We start from the raw sequence: 18,182 nt of genomic DNA on the forward strand, positions 1-18,182 counted from the left end.
ATTAGATTAGCAAGCCTCTTTTTTTTTGCTCCGATTTCAATCACATCAGTGATGGATATGGATGATCCACCTCACGGGGCCTCAGACAGGCCTCTAGATGGCACACCAAGGCAGAGACAGCATTCACAGAGAAGCCAGATAGATAGGCAGCGCTGAGGGACTCAGCATTCCTTCAGAGCTGCAGGTCGACCCAACTGTGATATTTAAGAAGACACTAAGGCTCACAGATATCATTAACATTATTGACATTTGACAAGAGTCTCAAAATGGAACATTCGAGAAAATGTGAAGAGGTAGCTTTAAAACTAAAAAAAAAAAGAATTAACAAAGAAAAAGAAAATTGGGTAAGTAATAATTAGTACAATCCCTTTTACCCACTTTAAATACATGTTTTTTTTCCCCCAAGTTAATTTTCACAAATGAACAGTAGTTAATTATTAACAAAGCATGACGGTCACCTATGCTGATGATATATGGCTTTAAAAAAGAACCCACCAAGAGTGTGAGTGCGCACAGCATCGCTGTAATGGACTGGTCAATGTGATGACACTTTATAGTCTCATTAAGCCACTTGTTAGCCGCAGCCTTTTCACGACACATAAAAGCTTCAGAATTAACGGGAGAGGTATTTCCTGACGTAAACTTTTACTTATCAAAGCCACAGATCCTAATGCCAGGCTTTTAACCAAAAGCCCATTCAGAAAACCCATTGACCACAAGAGAAGGGAACCAGTAGTGCAAGAAATGCCAATATATTTTTGTGCTGTAAAACTGATACCTCATTATATAGGACCTCACATTGTTTCACTTAAACATAAACAACCTTTACCAATAAAACATTTACTTTAAAGATTATTGAACACCCAAAACAGATGCCGCAGCTGCAGATTGTTTCACAAATGGATTCAAGAGTATGGAAATAACTAGTAGTTTATCTATACTGTATTATGAGACATCATTAAGCTTCTCAATGTGAGTTAACAGTTAAAAAAGGAGGGTGCCAACAGTGTTGGGAAATTTGTCTTACAAAAAGCTTGACCAAACACACCCTGAATTGGCTGAATACGCTTTTAGGTTCCATCATCACTTTTCAACAATCCGTCTATTGTCTCGTTGGATGTATGGCATTTCCTTAAATCCTGATTATGCCGAGGTGACACTTTTTTGTGAATGGACTCAACAGCGTGGCACTATCTTTCCCTCTACTGTCCCACACTTACTAATTAAAAACCTGTGAGTATCTGTGTCGCGTCATTGCTGTACGATACTTGATTTGGTGGCACAAAGAACCACCGGAGAAAAAAAATCCTTACATCGGCAGTAATGACGACAAGGGAAAATATTGTGTAAAAAAAAGACAGAGGCACAGTGAAGTGAGAGAGAAGACGTTGTCAGAAAAGAAAAAAGACAAAGGGTAGAGATGGCGAGGAATGGAGGAGGGAGGCAGACAGACGATGATGTCACCTCTTGCTGGCACTGTTGGACTGAGGAGCAGATTATCCATTTGATCTTTTATTATTGTAGTATTGTTTTTTTTATTATAGCCTATTGGGATAGACAACATGTGAATCATCCCTTTTTTCATTCTCCTCTTCTGTCACATACCTCTTCACTTTCCTCATGTCCCATTTTCTTCCGTGATCAGCGGCATCCCCCGTCCCCGTTTATGTAACAGCTCCATTATTTTTTTGAGACCAAAAATGCGTCGATAAGCAGCCCTCATGCAAAGAGATTGAATTATACGGAGATAAATGGTGTCCTTGGGTATGGGTGCAGATAACAGATTGGAGTGACACAGCCGACTCTCTTTGTTTTGTTAATTAAAGATGACCTCATCGCTAAAAATGGACGCTGTGCACCTCCTCGTCACGAGCCTTGCCATCAGCAGATTGCTGATTGCAGGCAGGGGGCCAAGGGCTTTCTGCATTCCCTTTCCCTTTTTGCATCCTTTCCCATTTTGTCTCTCCGCACACACACACACACACACACACATACACATGTTCTTAGTCTCGCTCTCTCCCTCTCTCTCTCTTCGCCATGGGTCTAGACTTTCCTGGTCACATTCTTTTGTCTCTCCATCTCTAAGTGACCACAACACTCTCCCTCTTCCCTTTTGTCCATGTGGTCATTTGATGTTAGTGGAACCTCTAACTCAAATTGATTTGTGCTTGAATTATAATTAAGACAAGATGAGGATGCTGCCCTTCAGTGCCGCTCTTTTAATACATTAAAGTGTGTTGAGGGGCCTTTTGTGGCCATCAGTCATAACAATGATGATAGACATCCAGCTATTATTCCAACTCATATGCACAAAAACAACAGCACTATTACAGCAGCAATAAGTACAGCACTGAATTGGGCTCAGCATTTACAATAACTGGGCAACAACAAAATAAAAAACAAGCAAAGCATTTTTTCAAAGCATAGTTTATTCTTTTCATTTCCCTTATTTGCCGTTTAAAAAAAATATTCTTGATGTATTTATTGCATATAAAAAAAACAGCTGGATAAATACATCAAATGCATTTATTACACAAGACTTGGACGGTGGTACGCCGACCGTCTGAATTGATCTGGATAGAGAAACGCAGAATGCACTTTAATACACAATTCTGCATTTAAAGTGTCAGCATAGCATTCCAAGCCTATTTTAGCCTACTCTCTCAAACCTTGAAAAAAATGTTTTCCATCAATAAATTATGGATCTTTCTGCCCGCACAATGCCTCAGCAGGGTTGTCTAAAGGATGTCCCTCTACCTGATTAGAAACATCTTTTTTGCGCAACTCAACCTGCTTCCCACAGAGCTTTGTTCCTCCCAGTAAACATGTACCAAGGATGAAGTGAGTAAATCCCCACCACTCGAAGCTGTAGACCCCTCCCACACTTTGTTTGGTTTGTTCGCTTGAATTTCCATACATAGGTGGCATTGTGAAGCATTAGTTTCCACAGGAGTGACCGTTTGTCGGTACCTGCATAATGTCTCCTGTGTGTGTGAGAGAGAGTCAGAGAGTTGCGGAAGTTGAGTGCTGTTTAACAGAGGAGGCCTGGGAGGGTTTGGCAGCACAGGAAATATAAAGCCTGTGATTTGTTTGTTAATGTGAACCTTGTTTTTTTGTTTGTTTAAACAGAGTCAATTGTGCAAATGTCTGGACTGATAATGGGTTGCGGAAAAAGGAGAGAAAGTAAAAAGAAGAAATGAAGGGGTAGTTTAAGGCTAACTTAAATCTAATTTGAAAAGGCGAATCAGAGGATGAACAGAGAAAACACATAATGTATACTGCGGACATACACATGCAGCACTGCAGAATTCAAATGTATTACAGGCTATTATTGAGTCTTTAGGATGGAAATACAACATACAAAACTACCGTGAAACATAGGGAAATTCATCAAATCCCAATAACATTTTGGAGTTGCACAGACTGTTTTTGGTTGTCTGCTAGCAACATTATTTGCATTTTAAAAAAATATAATATTTTAGGATAAGAGACCAACAATATAATTGTTAATAAAAGAAGACAAAGCCTCTACGTGTTTTAAAGGAACTGTGATTTCTACTTCATAGAACAATGTAATTACTGCTTTCATTTAGTGCATAGAACTCTAGATTCACTCGCACGTCCACTTACAGGTCGAATAATATTGCCTTGCTCCAGTGTTCTCTCCTCAGCCACTTACCCTTGAAAAGATTTGTAATGTGTGAACCCACTGACCTTTAGGATTTATATGTGCACTCCCTTTCTCACTCACGCGGGTAAACACACACACACACACACAAAACACACGGCTAATGGCTATGGCAATTACCCTGTGACTGAATTCAGCGGCATAATTACAAAAAGGCATGTCGGAGAGATAACGCCGCAGCAGGTCTGGCCTCCGACATTTGACAAAATCCCACCACGTACACACCTGTCACAGAAGGAACCAATCCACCGAAGGCGTGCGTTCTTATTGTGTGCGCATATGCAGCTCTACGCAAAATATACGTTCCCATACAACATTTATATTGCTCTCTACCCCCGCAACGTTCAGTTCATGCTTTGTTATTGCCCCCCCGCCGTCCTCCCGCCCATGGCAACTATTCAACAACCAGGGCTGCCCACAGAAAAAGGAGCTCTCTTTAATCTTCCCAGGCTGTGCCCACCCCCTCCTCTTTTCTGTGTTTGTTATGTGACAAGGATTTTCGAGAGGGGTTTTCCTTTTCTTCTTGGAGAGTTTGGGTGAGTCCGGGTCGGGGACTGTTGCTGTTGTGTGCCCGCAAAGCCCTGAGAGACGTATGATGTTGGGTCCGTACCAACAAACTCGGCATGTCTTGTTAGCTTCGAGGCCCGTGTGTTTCCGTCGGCCCATCTCGTCTTCTTTCCATGATTTGTTATTATTTGTGCCGTTTTGAGCTGACTAAAAAAGGTCACCTGGCGTTTACCAGGAGGTTTTAGATTGCTGCATAAGCTGGAGAATATGCAAAATGGCTTTTACCGTAATAGAATTTTGGCTGGGCCTTAATTTTTTCCAGCTGTGCGCTGTTCTGGCCTTTGGTATTGACATAAATGTTGACGGAACCACAGGACTACCCATGAAGAACCCCTCAAAAGGGTAAAACCAATAATGTCTGGGTGGGTTCAATATCTCCTTCTGGGGTTAATGGATTTGATTTTGGTTATTAACAACTTCAACAAGGTTGATGCGAAAGCACTTAAAAGCTACCAACGTGGAGGCAGACGATGATTAAAGGTTCTCTATAGAAATTAGCTATTTGTGAACTTTAGTGAACGGGATGCATTCAAGGATTTTGAGCGAGTGATCAATTAGTGAAAATATTTAGCAGCGCATGAATTGTTTTTTGGATAATTGTCTTTGACAAGGTTTGTAAGCACATGTGCTACTGATTCAGAAACTGCAGTTATACAGTTACGTCATAAAGTGAAGTGTTCCTGGAATCTCCGTCTGTACTTTGAATCAAGCAACGGCTTGATTGGGAGATGTATGTATCTGCTCGTTTACTGTGTCTACATGATTGCACATTCTGTACCCCCACTAAGCCCGCATATATTTATGTAATTGCATAAAAGTTGTTATAACTTTCAGATGGCTCTGTTTTAAGAGGGTTTCAACCATCTGTCGTGCGGCAGAGTTTCCTAGATAAAAAGATATAAGAGTTCTTAAAGAACTATAACATTTTTGTGTTTTCCTGTTGAGTCCATAAATTGATAATTATACCGCAAGCAACCGAACTAAAGACATTTGACTTTTGGTTAATCCTCCACATGCATCAACTTTACATCAGTTTCTATTGAAACTACAATGCTCTTTTAAAACACATCGTCTCATGTTTCTACTTCAAGCCTGTGATGCTCCTTTCTATTCATAGCATAAGGATTATGTATGTAATACTCTGTTGTACTCTGTTATTACACATAGATACTGTATATTGTCATGACAAGTGTATTGTTTTGGACGTGTTGCAGTTTTCCTACAATACAAACACTATGGTTCACTATTTAAAAAAAGCTATAATCAGTACTTTATGTGTGGCTATTTGACTGTTTTTCAGAAGATACATATAAAGGCTTAGTAACTGAAGAATTTACTCAGCCATCTTTTCAGCACGCAATCTTAATATTAGGCACATTGGAATAAATATTTGCTTGAGTGGGGAGTTCAAGTGGTATTTTTTCAGACAAATGCATACTTGGGTGCAACTTGGCTTTCTCATTGTAATTCCTTGTTCTGTCCTGCTTTTTACTCTGTTTGGTAAAGTTTTTTTCTACTCATATCCTTTTGTGGCAGAAATTTGTCGATAAATTGGCACTCCTCTTGTATTTACTTTACTAAATAACTTCAAAAAGGCAAAGACAACACAGGGTGAATCTGGTGAATCCTAATTACAATGTTACTAATTATCTCTACAAAAGAATAACTTGTTTGCTATGGGAAATTGTTCCACCAATTTTAAAAAGAAAACTAATTAGGCTAACATTATATGACTCATGTTTCAGTTGTTACAACATAACAAGATGTTATTGTTGATATTCACCAAAACTCTCTCCCCATTATGTTGATAAAAAACATCATTGAGGTCACATTACATTTCTCCAAAACTATATTTGCCAGTTGTAAACCTTGCAAATGTCATTGTCACTCGTGTTGACAACACAAAGCACATAGTGTTGGGCTAAAATATTTCTTATGCATACTGTGAGTTTGTCTTGGTTTCTCTACCACACATAGCACCACTGAAAGATAATTGAATGAAGAAATTGAATTTAATAAAATTACAAAGTATTTATGTCAGAAAGAACACAGTAAACATTTCAGGTTCAGGTTCCTTTATTTGGAGGAAGATTTGTTTTGTGGTGACAGGCGAGGGAACACAGAACAGACAAACATAGCATTAAACTCAAGGCTAATCACTTAAATGACCATTCAAACTTCCTACATGCATAAATACTCGCATACTGGAACAAAGCTCCACCTTGGGACCATAAAAGATCCTTCCAGAGAGGAGAAAGTCAATTAGCTTAAGGATGGCAATCATCAAATAAAAGAGAGCCGCTGATCCGCTGTGAGAGGCGAGGCGAACCCCGGGTTAGACCAGCACCCACAATTCAGCCTACAAGACCAGCTAACCATTTAAATCACAGAGTTTCTGCTCTTGAAAGAGGTTTTCCAAACCAAGTTTCAAATTGAAAAGAGAGTGCATGGGATCTTTTGACATTTTTACAAAAAGATTGAAATTATAGATTTGGACACACTGATATTGATGTCAACAACTTCTTTTAGAGTTCTTACCCCCCAAAAAATATGGATGAATCCAAACCGAGATCATGTTTAAAATCTTTCAAAGGGCAACACTGTCACAGTGCAATAGTGTATTTAGGGGAAAACCTCCTAAGGTCAAATCCTTCATGTACAGTTTTTTTTCCACTCTCTTTTCCAACGTTTTCTTCTCAGCCCCTTGTGCCATGCCAGTGTGTTTATAAGTTGGCCCATGTATCACAAGCTGAAACTGCCCTCTAACATGTGAAGAAATAGTTGGGAATCAAACCATTAAACTATTTTGACTGTTCCTCTTTGCTTCCATCGACCCCATGAATACTGGAAACTGGCGGCATTCATGTGTGTTTAAATGAAATGAAGTTTGCGTCTTTCCCGTAAACTGACACAAAAGATATTCCACAACTTGTAAAGTAGTGTTTTGTGAGACGGCAAAGTGCTCAGAGAGATCATTGTAAAAGCAGGAAAGTGTTCTCGTAGAGGAAATAAATCCTGTTTTTTTTACAGTCCTGTAATGTGGTCTTCATGGACTTCTGCCAGCAAAAAGTCCAACTTGATTTAGCAGCGGGCTTGGTGCTGGACAAACGTCTCCCCTCGTACGGGGCAGAAGTGATGATCATAATACCAACCAGCACAATCACTGATCATAAAATATCGACTTTCCTAAACTTGAAATGTATTTATGACTAAATTATTGTTGAGCCACCATAAATTAAAATTTTTTGAATAATGTGGTGGAACCGAAACATGCAACATTTTTCCTCTTTTTTTAGCAGAAAAGTAGGAAAAATGTCAAAACAGTACAAATAATTTCCAATGTGAACTATTGTAAGTTTTTGTTTTGCTCTCTCCTTATTTCTTCCTTCCTTCTTTTGGCATTGCCTTCGATTTCTTCCCTCTACCAGGTGAAGTTCTGAGCTTGGTGGATGATCTGTTTTCTGGTTTGGGTTCGTCCTGCGTCGTCGCTGGGAAGAGGACCGGAGACCATCCTCACTCGGTGTTGTACTCAGTGGTCTTCAAGTGCCTGGAATCCGACAGTCTCTACAAGTAAGTCGACTTATTTAGCAAGTTTTACAAGTCACTTATTGTGATTTATTGTGGCTGTTTATACCTTCAAGAGTGGAATGGTGAAAAAAGACTGTCAAACCAAACAAGGAGAGTATCCGACAACTTTAAGCCAGGGAACTACCTAGTTAATGGTCACGTGTTAGGAAACCTGAAGAACTACAGCTCCGGGGGTCCTGGAAGCAGACGAGTGGAGGAGTTTTGCGAGGCCCGTGAGAGAGACTTTGGTTTTAAAGAGGTAATGACTGGCGGTGCCGGCGGCGGTGGAGATGTTCCCTGAAATTCGAATGTTTCTAAATATATGTTGCCGTCCAGAATTAATTAATACATCAGTGTTGGTGTAGAGGTTTTGGGAATGTTTCTATGAACGACCAGAACAGGTTCCCACGGTTTGTTGAAAGCGAACATGAGGGTCTGCTTATGGTTAAAATGCACTCATTGAAAGTCACTTTCGACAGAAGCATCAGCGAAGTTACATGTAATGATCCATTTCTGCAACAATCATTTTGGTGTGATCTGACCATTCTATGCAATAAAATTAAAACCAAATGAAGACCTTTTAAAATGACATTGTGGCGATTTTTGCATTTCTTCCAAACAAAAATGACTGGGTAAATATCAGCTATACCACGTACTCCTTTGGGCGTCTGCGATTCCCAAAGCAAACGCTATATTTTGTTTGAGGGGGTAAATTATGTTACCTTCAACAGCTGGGTCGAGTTAACTAGGGAAGTGTCCTTAGTCTCAACTCAGTGAAAGTGCTAGATGCTTCCGTTCTTTTATGTTCCCTTTGGTCAGAACAGACCGGAGGTTTTGATGAATTATTATCAATGGGGGTGTCCCCCAGAATAGTTATTCTTTAAAGTAAAAGAAAAAAATGCACCACTCTTTGTACATTTTGGCAGGCCTGTAGGTAACTAACCGACGGGGGTTTATATAATTTAATGAATTCATAGCCATAACCCCGTTACATCAAACATTGACAATCTATGACTGATGACACGTCTATTTGCTGGAGCTGATTGTGGATTTTTCCCAGAGAATGGGATTACCCCATCCGACTTCATGTCCCGCAAACATTGTTATATGAACCATGTGGTTGCGTGGTTATTTACTGGACTCCATTACAGAATATTAAATTATATTAATACCAGGTTGTTATATTTTATTCATCTAATTTACATACAAAATGGAGAAATAAGCTCTGTACAGCATGGCATTTCAATAAAGCGCCACCACAGACTACAACCTCAAAAACAAAAAGTTATAGCTGGCCCAACAGGTCTCTGGGACAGCGGCAACAACAAAAAATAATTCAAAATAATTCCTGGAATGTTTTAAAGAGATATCCCACAGTGATGCTATATTTTTCCATTAATTTTTTTTTATGGCAAGTTTTTTGAAAATTCCATTTGTTTGAGTATCATTACAGTATACTTTGCCTTTGCTTTCGGCACTATTTACCCTCTATACCCTGAACCAAAAAGTGTAAGAACAGCAGACTGTGAACCAGACAGGACGCAGATGTTGTTATGGCTTGTCATTGTCTTCCCAGCTTTTGAAGTTCTTCGCAAGTTGTGTTACGTCACATGTGTTTATATAATGCTCTTGCTATGTGGCGGCCTTGGTTTGTTTTGGGAATCTCAACATTGGCATTACAAGGAATTCAACTTACAAGGTAGTCTGTCTGTATTCATCCCAGAGGGAAGGTAAATAAGGGATTAATGTAGAAATGCTAGAAAGCACTGACATTAATGTCTCCCATCAACAAAACTGTAGTATTAAAATGTGTGATTTGTTTTTTTGGAACAACTTTGAAAGTCGTGGTCGCAAACAGTCAGCGGCTCTGCGCCCAGGAAAGTGCAGAGTAGTCTAAATTTGCAATGAAGGTGTTCATAACTGACCCATAACTGAGCCTCTTAACAAGGAGATAAAGAAGACAAAAGGTCTAATAAAAACGCCCGGAACCAGTTAACAGTTATTGCTGACATTTCTAGAAGATGTATTATTTGTTTGGTACAAAAAAAAAGAAGTGTGGCTTAGAGAGTCCTGAAGGCTTTGATAGTGGATGAAGAATAATTTGGAACATGTGTTACTTTAACCTGTAGTAGTCAGGCGTCTGTCACAAAACCTCATTTCTAACTATCAGAGTTACCCTTGTTTAGGCATTCTCCAACCTGTTGTTTTTCTTTGATAAGAGCAGGATTTACGTCGCAATTACGTCTGAGGGCACATCTGCTCGCGGCCAACTCCGCCGTCCTAATCAGGACTCTGATAAGACCTTTACCGCCATTGGCTTCACACTTGATCATTACCAAGGCTGCCGTGGCCCCAACGTAGCCCTGCAAACCTGCTCCTCTTCACTGTGTGAAAGGTTAAACTCATTTCAAGAGAGAAACGGCAAAACACAGCCGTGAATCAAGTATTAGAATTAGAAGAACATCAGCCCCACATTTTCATATTCTTGTTGGACTGTCGGGCATTTAAAGTCCTTTACTAACAACCAGTGTTGACTTTGTTCTACCAAACATGTGAGTAGTTTGATCAAATTAGCGCCTTCCTTCATGGTTAAAACCTCAGCTGCCCTGTGGTATCTAGAGGGTTTTTTTTTTAGACCAGAGGAACTTTTTAATGCTGGAGCCCAATTTGTACTGTGTGTCTGCAAACAAACAAAACAAACATTACTTTTGAAGTGACTTTTTTGATTAAATACTCCCCCAGCACAAAAAGAACGCCGATGAGTCGTACACAATGACCGAAGTGGCCTTTTCCTTCAAAATATTGTTGGAGCTAAGGTTGTGTCAACTTTCTCAAAGTATCAATACTTTTAATGAGGTGTAATTTATTTCATTTAAATGTGAGTCCTGCTCGGCTGAGAGGGAGACTGTTCAGAACAGAGTTAAGTATTTGTTTTAAAACAAAATGCAAATCAAATATTGTTCAGGGTGTTGGACCAGAGTAATGCCACATTGATCAGGAAGATTTCAAAAGTCATGAGATACTTTAAGCTGCCACGAATTTTCAGCCATTTAGAGACAGTTCAACGTGGCTTTGATTGATTCGAGGACTGGCTCTGCCGTCCAAATGCTGATGTCATGGAAAAGTCATCCCTTACCGCTCGAGCTTCTCTCAGCATGCCAAAAATACTGCCCTAATTGATCCTCTCTCACTTTCTCTCACTGCTGCTCTCCCACTGTCCGTCTGTCGCTGGGCTTTCTGTCTTGTCATCCCTCGTTTGGCATTCTCTCTGCCGGCTCATTAAATTAGAGGACAATGACTACTTTAATGGTAACATCGTCCACTTACAAAAACATCAATCTGCCATTTGTCTTCTTCATTGTTTGCTGAGCTTTCAAAAACTGTGGCACAGGAAAAAGAATTTGCGCCGCTTCCGAGAGGAGGTACGTGTGGGGCCAGACGGCCTTAGAAACGACGCAAGGGGCAAATCATTTCAGCGCAGAGATGGACAGCACTGATCAATATGCAAGCAATGTAGATATGTGTGTTGTGTCAGTGTGAGTATGCGTAGGGGGGTGGCCCGGGCTGGTTGTTGTCGTGTGTCTTGCCAATTGTGTTGCTTGATGTTTTGACATTGTCGTGGCAGGCCAGACTGTGGCTGGTTGCTTTGTTCTCCATGGAGATCTTTATCATCACTGAGAGCCTGTTCTCTGCTCAGACACTACACTCTCTCCATCCAGCCCACCACTAATATCACTATATGTGTCCACGAATTACAGAGGTTTTGAAAATGTTTTAAGGATCTGTGGTAACTGTGGTAACAAAATAGAAGAAAAACATATTTACCTGCATTGATGTGAGCCGAACCACCACCACTCCAAAAAATAAAACTGCAATAAAAAGGTCTGGCAAGCTCCCATTCTTGATACCAAAGACAACTTTTAACAAATTGTCTTGATAAAACTCCTGTCATCCTTTTGCTGTCCTCCCCCTTTCCCAACTCATTGTATCCATCTGCACGTTATGGGGCAACATAATTCAAACAGTGTGGCCGGCGTTGTTTTTGCCGGGCAGAGAAGCCAGTTAGGACTGTGCGTCTCTTGTGAGGTTCTTGGGGAAATACCACATCCACCCCGCTGAACAACAAGAGCAGACGAACTATGTGAGCTATGTCCAAACATGCCATGTTACAAACAAAAAACAATAAGTTGACAGCATTGGGACAGCTCTCACAAGACATTACATGAAAAACAGTCTTTCGGGATGAAAAGTGAATTTGAAACAACAAGAAGAAAAATCTTTATTTTCATGTAATCCTCAAAGTATTTGGCAATATAACGCCGTCTCAGTGGTTCATTTTGTCTCACGTTTTTGTGGCTGCCTTGTTGTCATCTGTTGTTTTTACAGTGGTAAGTATGTGGGAATGCTGCTGAAAGCTTACTGTATTTCAAAACTAGATACAAAACATTCCTCAGTACTAAATTTGCTTTTTCAAAGTGTTTCTCTTCAAAATGAAAAACAGCGCATTTGGGAGTCTTGTTTATTTTACAACATTAAAGCATAAAACAACCGTAACCACAGCTACATTATTGTTGGTATTCTTCATTGATACTGGAACATTTAAGACGCTTGTACCTGCCTATCAAACACCCTTTTCAACTAAGGTTGAAGATGTGCAGTCTGTACACATGCAGGCATAACTGAGGGGAGGTCAAATTAGCCAACATAATTGGAATCACTCATGTGGGTGGCGGCTATGAGCCAAATGTTGACTTAGAAGTTAACTCCGTACTTAATGGCAACCTGTTACAATATGCTACCGGTTATATATATATTTTTTTTTTGACTTGTCATAGTAGGTAATGCACTGGTGTTCCTAATAATATGTGGTTCCCAGAGTTGCCATGGTCACATGGAGAGCGACAAGTGGCAAGTAAAAAGTTCAAGCGTCATCAAGACAGCAAGAGAAAAATAGCCATGTTCATAAGAACGGGAGGCGACTTCTCTCTTTGCTGCTGTACGGATATTGACGGATTAAGCTGTGCTACCCGTAATGCGCTTCTTAGATTCAATATGGCCGTTTCCTCCTTGCACTTCTTATTCGGAGGTCCACAGATTTGCATTTTCGAAAGGGCATCCAAAGGTCATTTTGTTTTCTAGTATTTGCTTTGTGGTCCTACATTACGCTTCACTGTGACATCTTAACACGCTACTGTATGGTCCTTCGACGAACACACAAAATGTGGATTTTTGACATTTTCAGACAGAGGCACTTAGTCCTGAGGGAGTGCTTGGAGGCAAACCAGATGCCCCACTACTCCCGTCTCGTCTGCCTTTCTTTGTGGTACTCGCTGCTCTCCTTTTTCAAATATAAATCCCATAATTCCAGGCTACTTACTTGCAAGATGTTTACTCAAAAGTCATGTGATGTCAGCGTATGCGTAGGTTATATGATCAAATATCCGCTTTCTAGACCAACATGTTACACAGCCCATTTTCCTGCCTCTGGCGCTGTATCATACTTACTCTTTGGATTTTCCAAATAATAAACTTTACGCCGTTACTTGTTTGATATTGTCATGTTAGGTTTACCCTCCATGCAGTGGATAGCCGAGGCAGCCTCTCTGAGTCAAGCTTTGTCTCAGTAAGGACATCCTGTCCAATGGTGGATGACAGCCGAGCTGAAGGTACTTTCCAAATTTTGTCTTACTCTTACAATGTTGACATGGATTGAATATAATTGGATATGATTGTTAGTAAAACACATTGATTTCAATATAGGGGAGAACGGGGTTGGTGGTCACATGTTCTACGTTCTAGCGTGAATTGCTCATCATCAAAACATCTTTCAGTAGTCATTCCTACATTAAATTGAAACGTCAGGGGTCGAAATTTGTATCTCTCACATTTACCAACTTATTGTGACAAAGAGCTAAATAACTATCAAAGACACTATTATTTTCCTCACTGACGTTTGATTGCATCTGTCGCAGCCCGTATCACTCTTCTGTGTATCTCTTACAGAGATTGCAGACAAGGTGTACAACTTGTACAATGGCTACACCAGCGGCAAGGAGCAGCAGATGGCCTACAACACACTGATGGAGATCCCGTCCCCGCTGCTGTACAGAGTCCAGCACCACTACAACTCCCACTATGAGAAGTTTGGAGATTTCGTCTGGCGTAGCGAGGATGAGCTGGGCCCAAGGTGAGAAGTTTGTTTGTTTTTATGTTTTTAGTATATGTCAAAGAGCCAAAGCTTTGTCTCCTACTTCCCGAGGTACCTCTGCCTAAAAGGATGGTGGGCAAGGTCATGGTGAAAAGTCCGTGGTTACTGCCCCTCCTCGCGTTGCTACAGTGCTGCTGAAGCAGTGTTTTGACAGCCAAGCCAAACACTAAACACTAAGAGTCCGCTGACACTAAGTCACCTTCAAACTCCATTTCCTGTTCTTTCTCGTAAAGAGTTCCTTGGTGTCCACAACATGCCACTCAGACACTCCCCTCAACTATGACCCCCCCCCTTAACAGGCACACTCCCATATATAGTGTTGCTGTGTGAAAAAACACTTGAGACATTACGACAAAACGTCAACCTGACTAAGCTTCAAAAAGGAGTCCAATAAACATCACTTTAGCAAAAAGTATAGAGAATAAACATTTATGGATGCTATTCTTTCAAGGAAGTTGGTCCAGCGCTGATTATAGCAAAAATGTTATGTCCCAATGTTTTGTTATGTCCACCCCCGCTGCCCGGGAGACCTTCGTTCAAGCCATAAATAATGATATGATAATTGTGGAATAATTGTGGTTCTTAAAAAGATTAGGTGTGTGTGTGTGTGTGTGTGTGTGTGTGTGTGTGTGTGTGTGTGGAGGAGGAGGGTTGGGCTGCTTGGAGGTGGGGGCTTTTGGATGAACGCGTACGGATTATTTACTGCCCGAAGTTGGAAGGGTTGAGCCTTGTTGGGGTAATTTACAAGCAGGCTCCGTTGGTGGTTCTTTAAAAAAAAAAAAAAAAAAAGGTGACAGATTGGTCAAGTGAAATGCAAGAACAGTCAGAAGTCCCCCTGGACCCGAGAGTCAGTCGTACAAGACCAAAAAGTACTCAAGCATTGGTTCAACTGAAAACTAGCTGTTATTGTTTTATGGACATGGCTGTGATGCATGCTTGCTGCTTTATTTACCTTCACTCTAAACAGAACTATCATCTCGTACTGCAAGGTACCCCACATCGGCGTCTTTTGTTGGATGTGGTTTTTCAGTTCTGGTTTGCCTTCTTTTGAAACCTTGTTTGTGTAAAAAATAAATTGCTCAGGACTCAGTTGTTTAAATCAGTAGAGACTACATTGTTTACCTAGAAAGTCCGTTGGTTGCATCCTGAAAAGTCATGTTGTAATAATGTTGAAAATGTTTCTTTAATTGTTTTATTTGTAATTTCTTTGTTTGTCATGAATGGCATCAAACAGGTTTAAATGTGTGCATAGCTCAGATGCTTGCAAACTTCCCTTAATTATGTGTTTGGTATTCCATTGTTTCAGCCATGAAAATTCAAGGGAAATGAGAAAAATGTTTTCCGCCCCTTTTTCAGCAAATAAGTGAAAAGGATGTCTGTGCTCCTAGTTTAACTAAAGACAGATGTTGATGCTCGCCAGACACTGCTTTTCAAAACAAATGGATTTTGCCCTTCTGTGTATGTGCTGTCCTCATTTCACTATACATATGAGTTTAACCTGTGGGTATTTTATTGTTTAGTAACTATGGGTAGATGCATGCATGTATGTATAAGCGTGTGCACTTGAATGTGTATGTGTGTTGTAAAGTATTTTATTCATAATGTATGTAGCTCACCTGGTATTTGAAAACCATAATAAAACTCCTGACTGGGCCTTCGGAAATAATTCGTTGTTTGACGGACTGCAGACTTCTTCCTCCGGTGTAGGGAACACATCCTGAAGCCAAAAATTTAAAATACTGTTCCATGTGATGTCGTTGACCCAGACTGGCAGTCCAGTCAGAGTGACGGGAGAGACATTGTTAAAATTCTCTTTTTTATTTTAAGGTGCCTGCTTTGGTATGAAACTGTGAGCGGTTTCTTTTCCCTGTCCAGCTAAACCAACCGTGATTCTATGATATTATGATTTTACTATAAGGGTCATCTGGTACCTATTTAAAATCACTGTCTTTCATTGATCAACTAATGTTTATGCCTGTTAATTATTAGATAATTTTAACCAAGTGCCCTACTATATTCACTGTGTTCTGCATGTCTCAACTGTGAATTTGAATTTGTTTTTCCTTCCCTCCTAACAGAAAAGCCAACTTGATTCTGCACAGGGTGGAGAAGATCAGCCACTACTGCCGGTCCCTCCTGCGCAGCACCCACATCCAGAGCCGCACCGACACCATGGCGTACGTCTACTGCCGTGGTGAAGATGGGCGAACTCCCAGTAACACGTGGCATGGCTCTTTACATGAAAGTCGCACCACCTGCATGGAAAAACTCATTTCGGTACAGCGTAACACTTACAGCATCACTAAACTGCGATGAGACAGGCGTTTGGAGTCCGCAGCGCTGGGGTTTTGGTTCTGGTTTTGTTTGCAAAAATGACATCAGTGAAGGATGAACCTTGTCACCCGCTCTGCAGCAAGTGTCTCTCAAGTGACTTGCAGTGATTTTGCAAGCCGAATTTACTGGACATTGTGTTAAGCTACCAAAAAAAACATATTTTTGTGTGGCCTACTTTTATTGTAAAACAAAGAAGAAGAAAAAACTGGAGAAAAATGCCAGTGATTGCACACTTCAATGAGAAACTTCAGTGTGAAAATGTAATATATAACTCAGCCAAGAGACCACTGGTTGGTTTTAAGTACTTTGAATGTAAAATTGTAGTTCCTTTTTGGAGCTTTGAAGCTTACCTGGAACACAAAAAAAAGCATAAATTGACAAGTGTTAAAGCCAATTTAAAATCACGTTCTTGTTAATATTGATAAAAAAAAACTAAGCCATTCTTCATGATTGAAATAAGTACATCGGAAACAATGTTGTAAGACTGTATTACATTCAATTGTTTCACCTGAGATAGCAAAGCTTTGTGTTACTACTAATCAGCCTGTTGAAATTATGCAAAGATAGAGTGGGTAGTATTCATTCAAGGACTTTTAACATAGCACTGATTTACAGGAATCATTTTGTCTTTTTGTCCTTTTTGAATCTTCAGTTTCCACAATAAATGACACGAAAAATTCTCTGATTACACGACTAGAAACAAACCTGAAAACTATCTGTCGAAGACAAAATAATGCAATTCCATGGCCACACTGAAGTCTTTAAAGTAAATGCTTTGCATAACTTTTGAGGGTTTGGTATATAAATAACCACAGCAACTGTATTATAATTGATGTTGGAAAAAAAACAGCATTATACTGCTGGATTGAATGATGTTTGTTGATATGTTACAACTTATCAGAAGAATGGAACGTGTGTCATCATGGGATAAGTCATCAAGTTTTGTGGAGATGACACACGTAATTCACTGAGGAGCAGTATTAATTATGACATTACAGTCATGGTAATTTGGTAATAATAAAGTCATTCTCAAGGAGAATATGATGTTTGCTAATTTATGTGCATTCATAGAAGATTTGGTAGGTGATTAAACAGTTTTTGTTGAACCAACTGTAAGGTTTTGAAGTACTGTACACTGAATTGTGCATCAGGGATTATAGGGATCATCTGTGGTCCTTTTAATCCTTTTATTTTGCTGTTCATAGTCATATCTAAGCCATGAATTTTGTTTTAATGCAGATGAAAAATGCCTTTTTTTATATTTACATCCTGTTATATGAATTGTAAAAATAATGATTCAAAAAAATCATTATATTGTACATTTTGAATTGTAAAAAAAGTATTATGTGGCTTTGTTTGTCTTTTCTGAAGAATGTGTAATATTAAAAATGTATATTGAATCGAAAGACTTGTCTTTCTACTATTGAATGAGTAATTCAATAGTAGTTGAGGGGACTAGCATATGACAGTATTGTACAGCTATGAAGCATCTCTTTAAACATACTTTAAAGTTATTAGCAGGAACATTTACATATATGAAAAATAAACATTCATTCAAGTAATTACTAAAACATTTCTGTGAAGCTTTCCTTATTTACACAACTAGCATTGCTTTGTTTTTATAGCCGTCATATAGCATAGCATCACTGTCATGATGAAGTCAGTGTTTTGCAAAAAAAACGTAACATAGAATTAACAAATACATTCCAAAAACATATGATATAGTGTGTCTATACATTTAAAAAAATGTACTGAATCCCATTTAAAATAATAAAGTGAAAAATTAAATTCTACCATGTGTGTACCAGTTAAACAAAA

At 39.6% G+C, this 18,182-nt stretch overlaps 1 protein-coding gene across 1 annotated transcript in view; it reads left to right on the plus strand.

Annotated features, from left to right (window-relative positions):
* astn2 (astrotactin 2) overlaps positions 1-17,761 on the plus strand; it is a 172,570-nt gene extending 154,809 nt beyond the window's left edge. Inside the window, exons 20-23 of the mRNA XM_040197294.2 lie at positions 7,684-7,825; positions 13,388-13,488; positions 13,826-14,009; positions 16,109-17,761. Of these exons, the coding sequence (XP_040053228.2) occupies positions 7,684-7,825; positions 13,388-13,488; positions 13,826-14,009; positions 16,109-16,346 (665 nt within the window). The 3' untranslated portion in view covers positions 16,347-17,761. The remainder of the gene's footprint in view (positions 1-7,683; positions 7,826-13,387; positions 13,489-13,825; positions 14,010-16,108) is intronic.
* Positions 17,762-18,182: the final 421 nt, after the last annotated feature.

This window comes from Gasterosteus aculeatus, chromosome 14 (assembly GCF_964276395.1).
Source record: "Gasterosteus aculeatus chromosome 14, fGasAcu3.hap1.1, whole genome shotgun sequence".
Classification (NCBI taxonomy): domain Eukaryota; kingdom Metazoa; phylum Chordata; class Actinopteri; order Perciformes; family Gasterosteidae; genus Gasterosteus; species Gasterosteus aculeatus.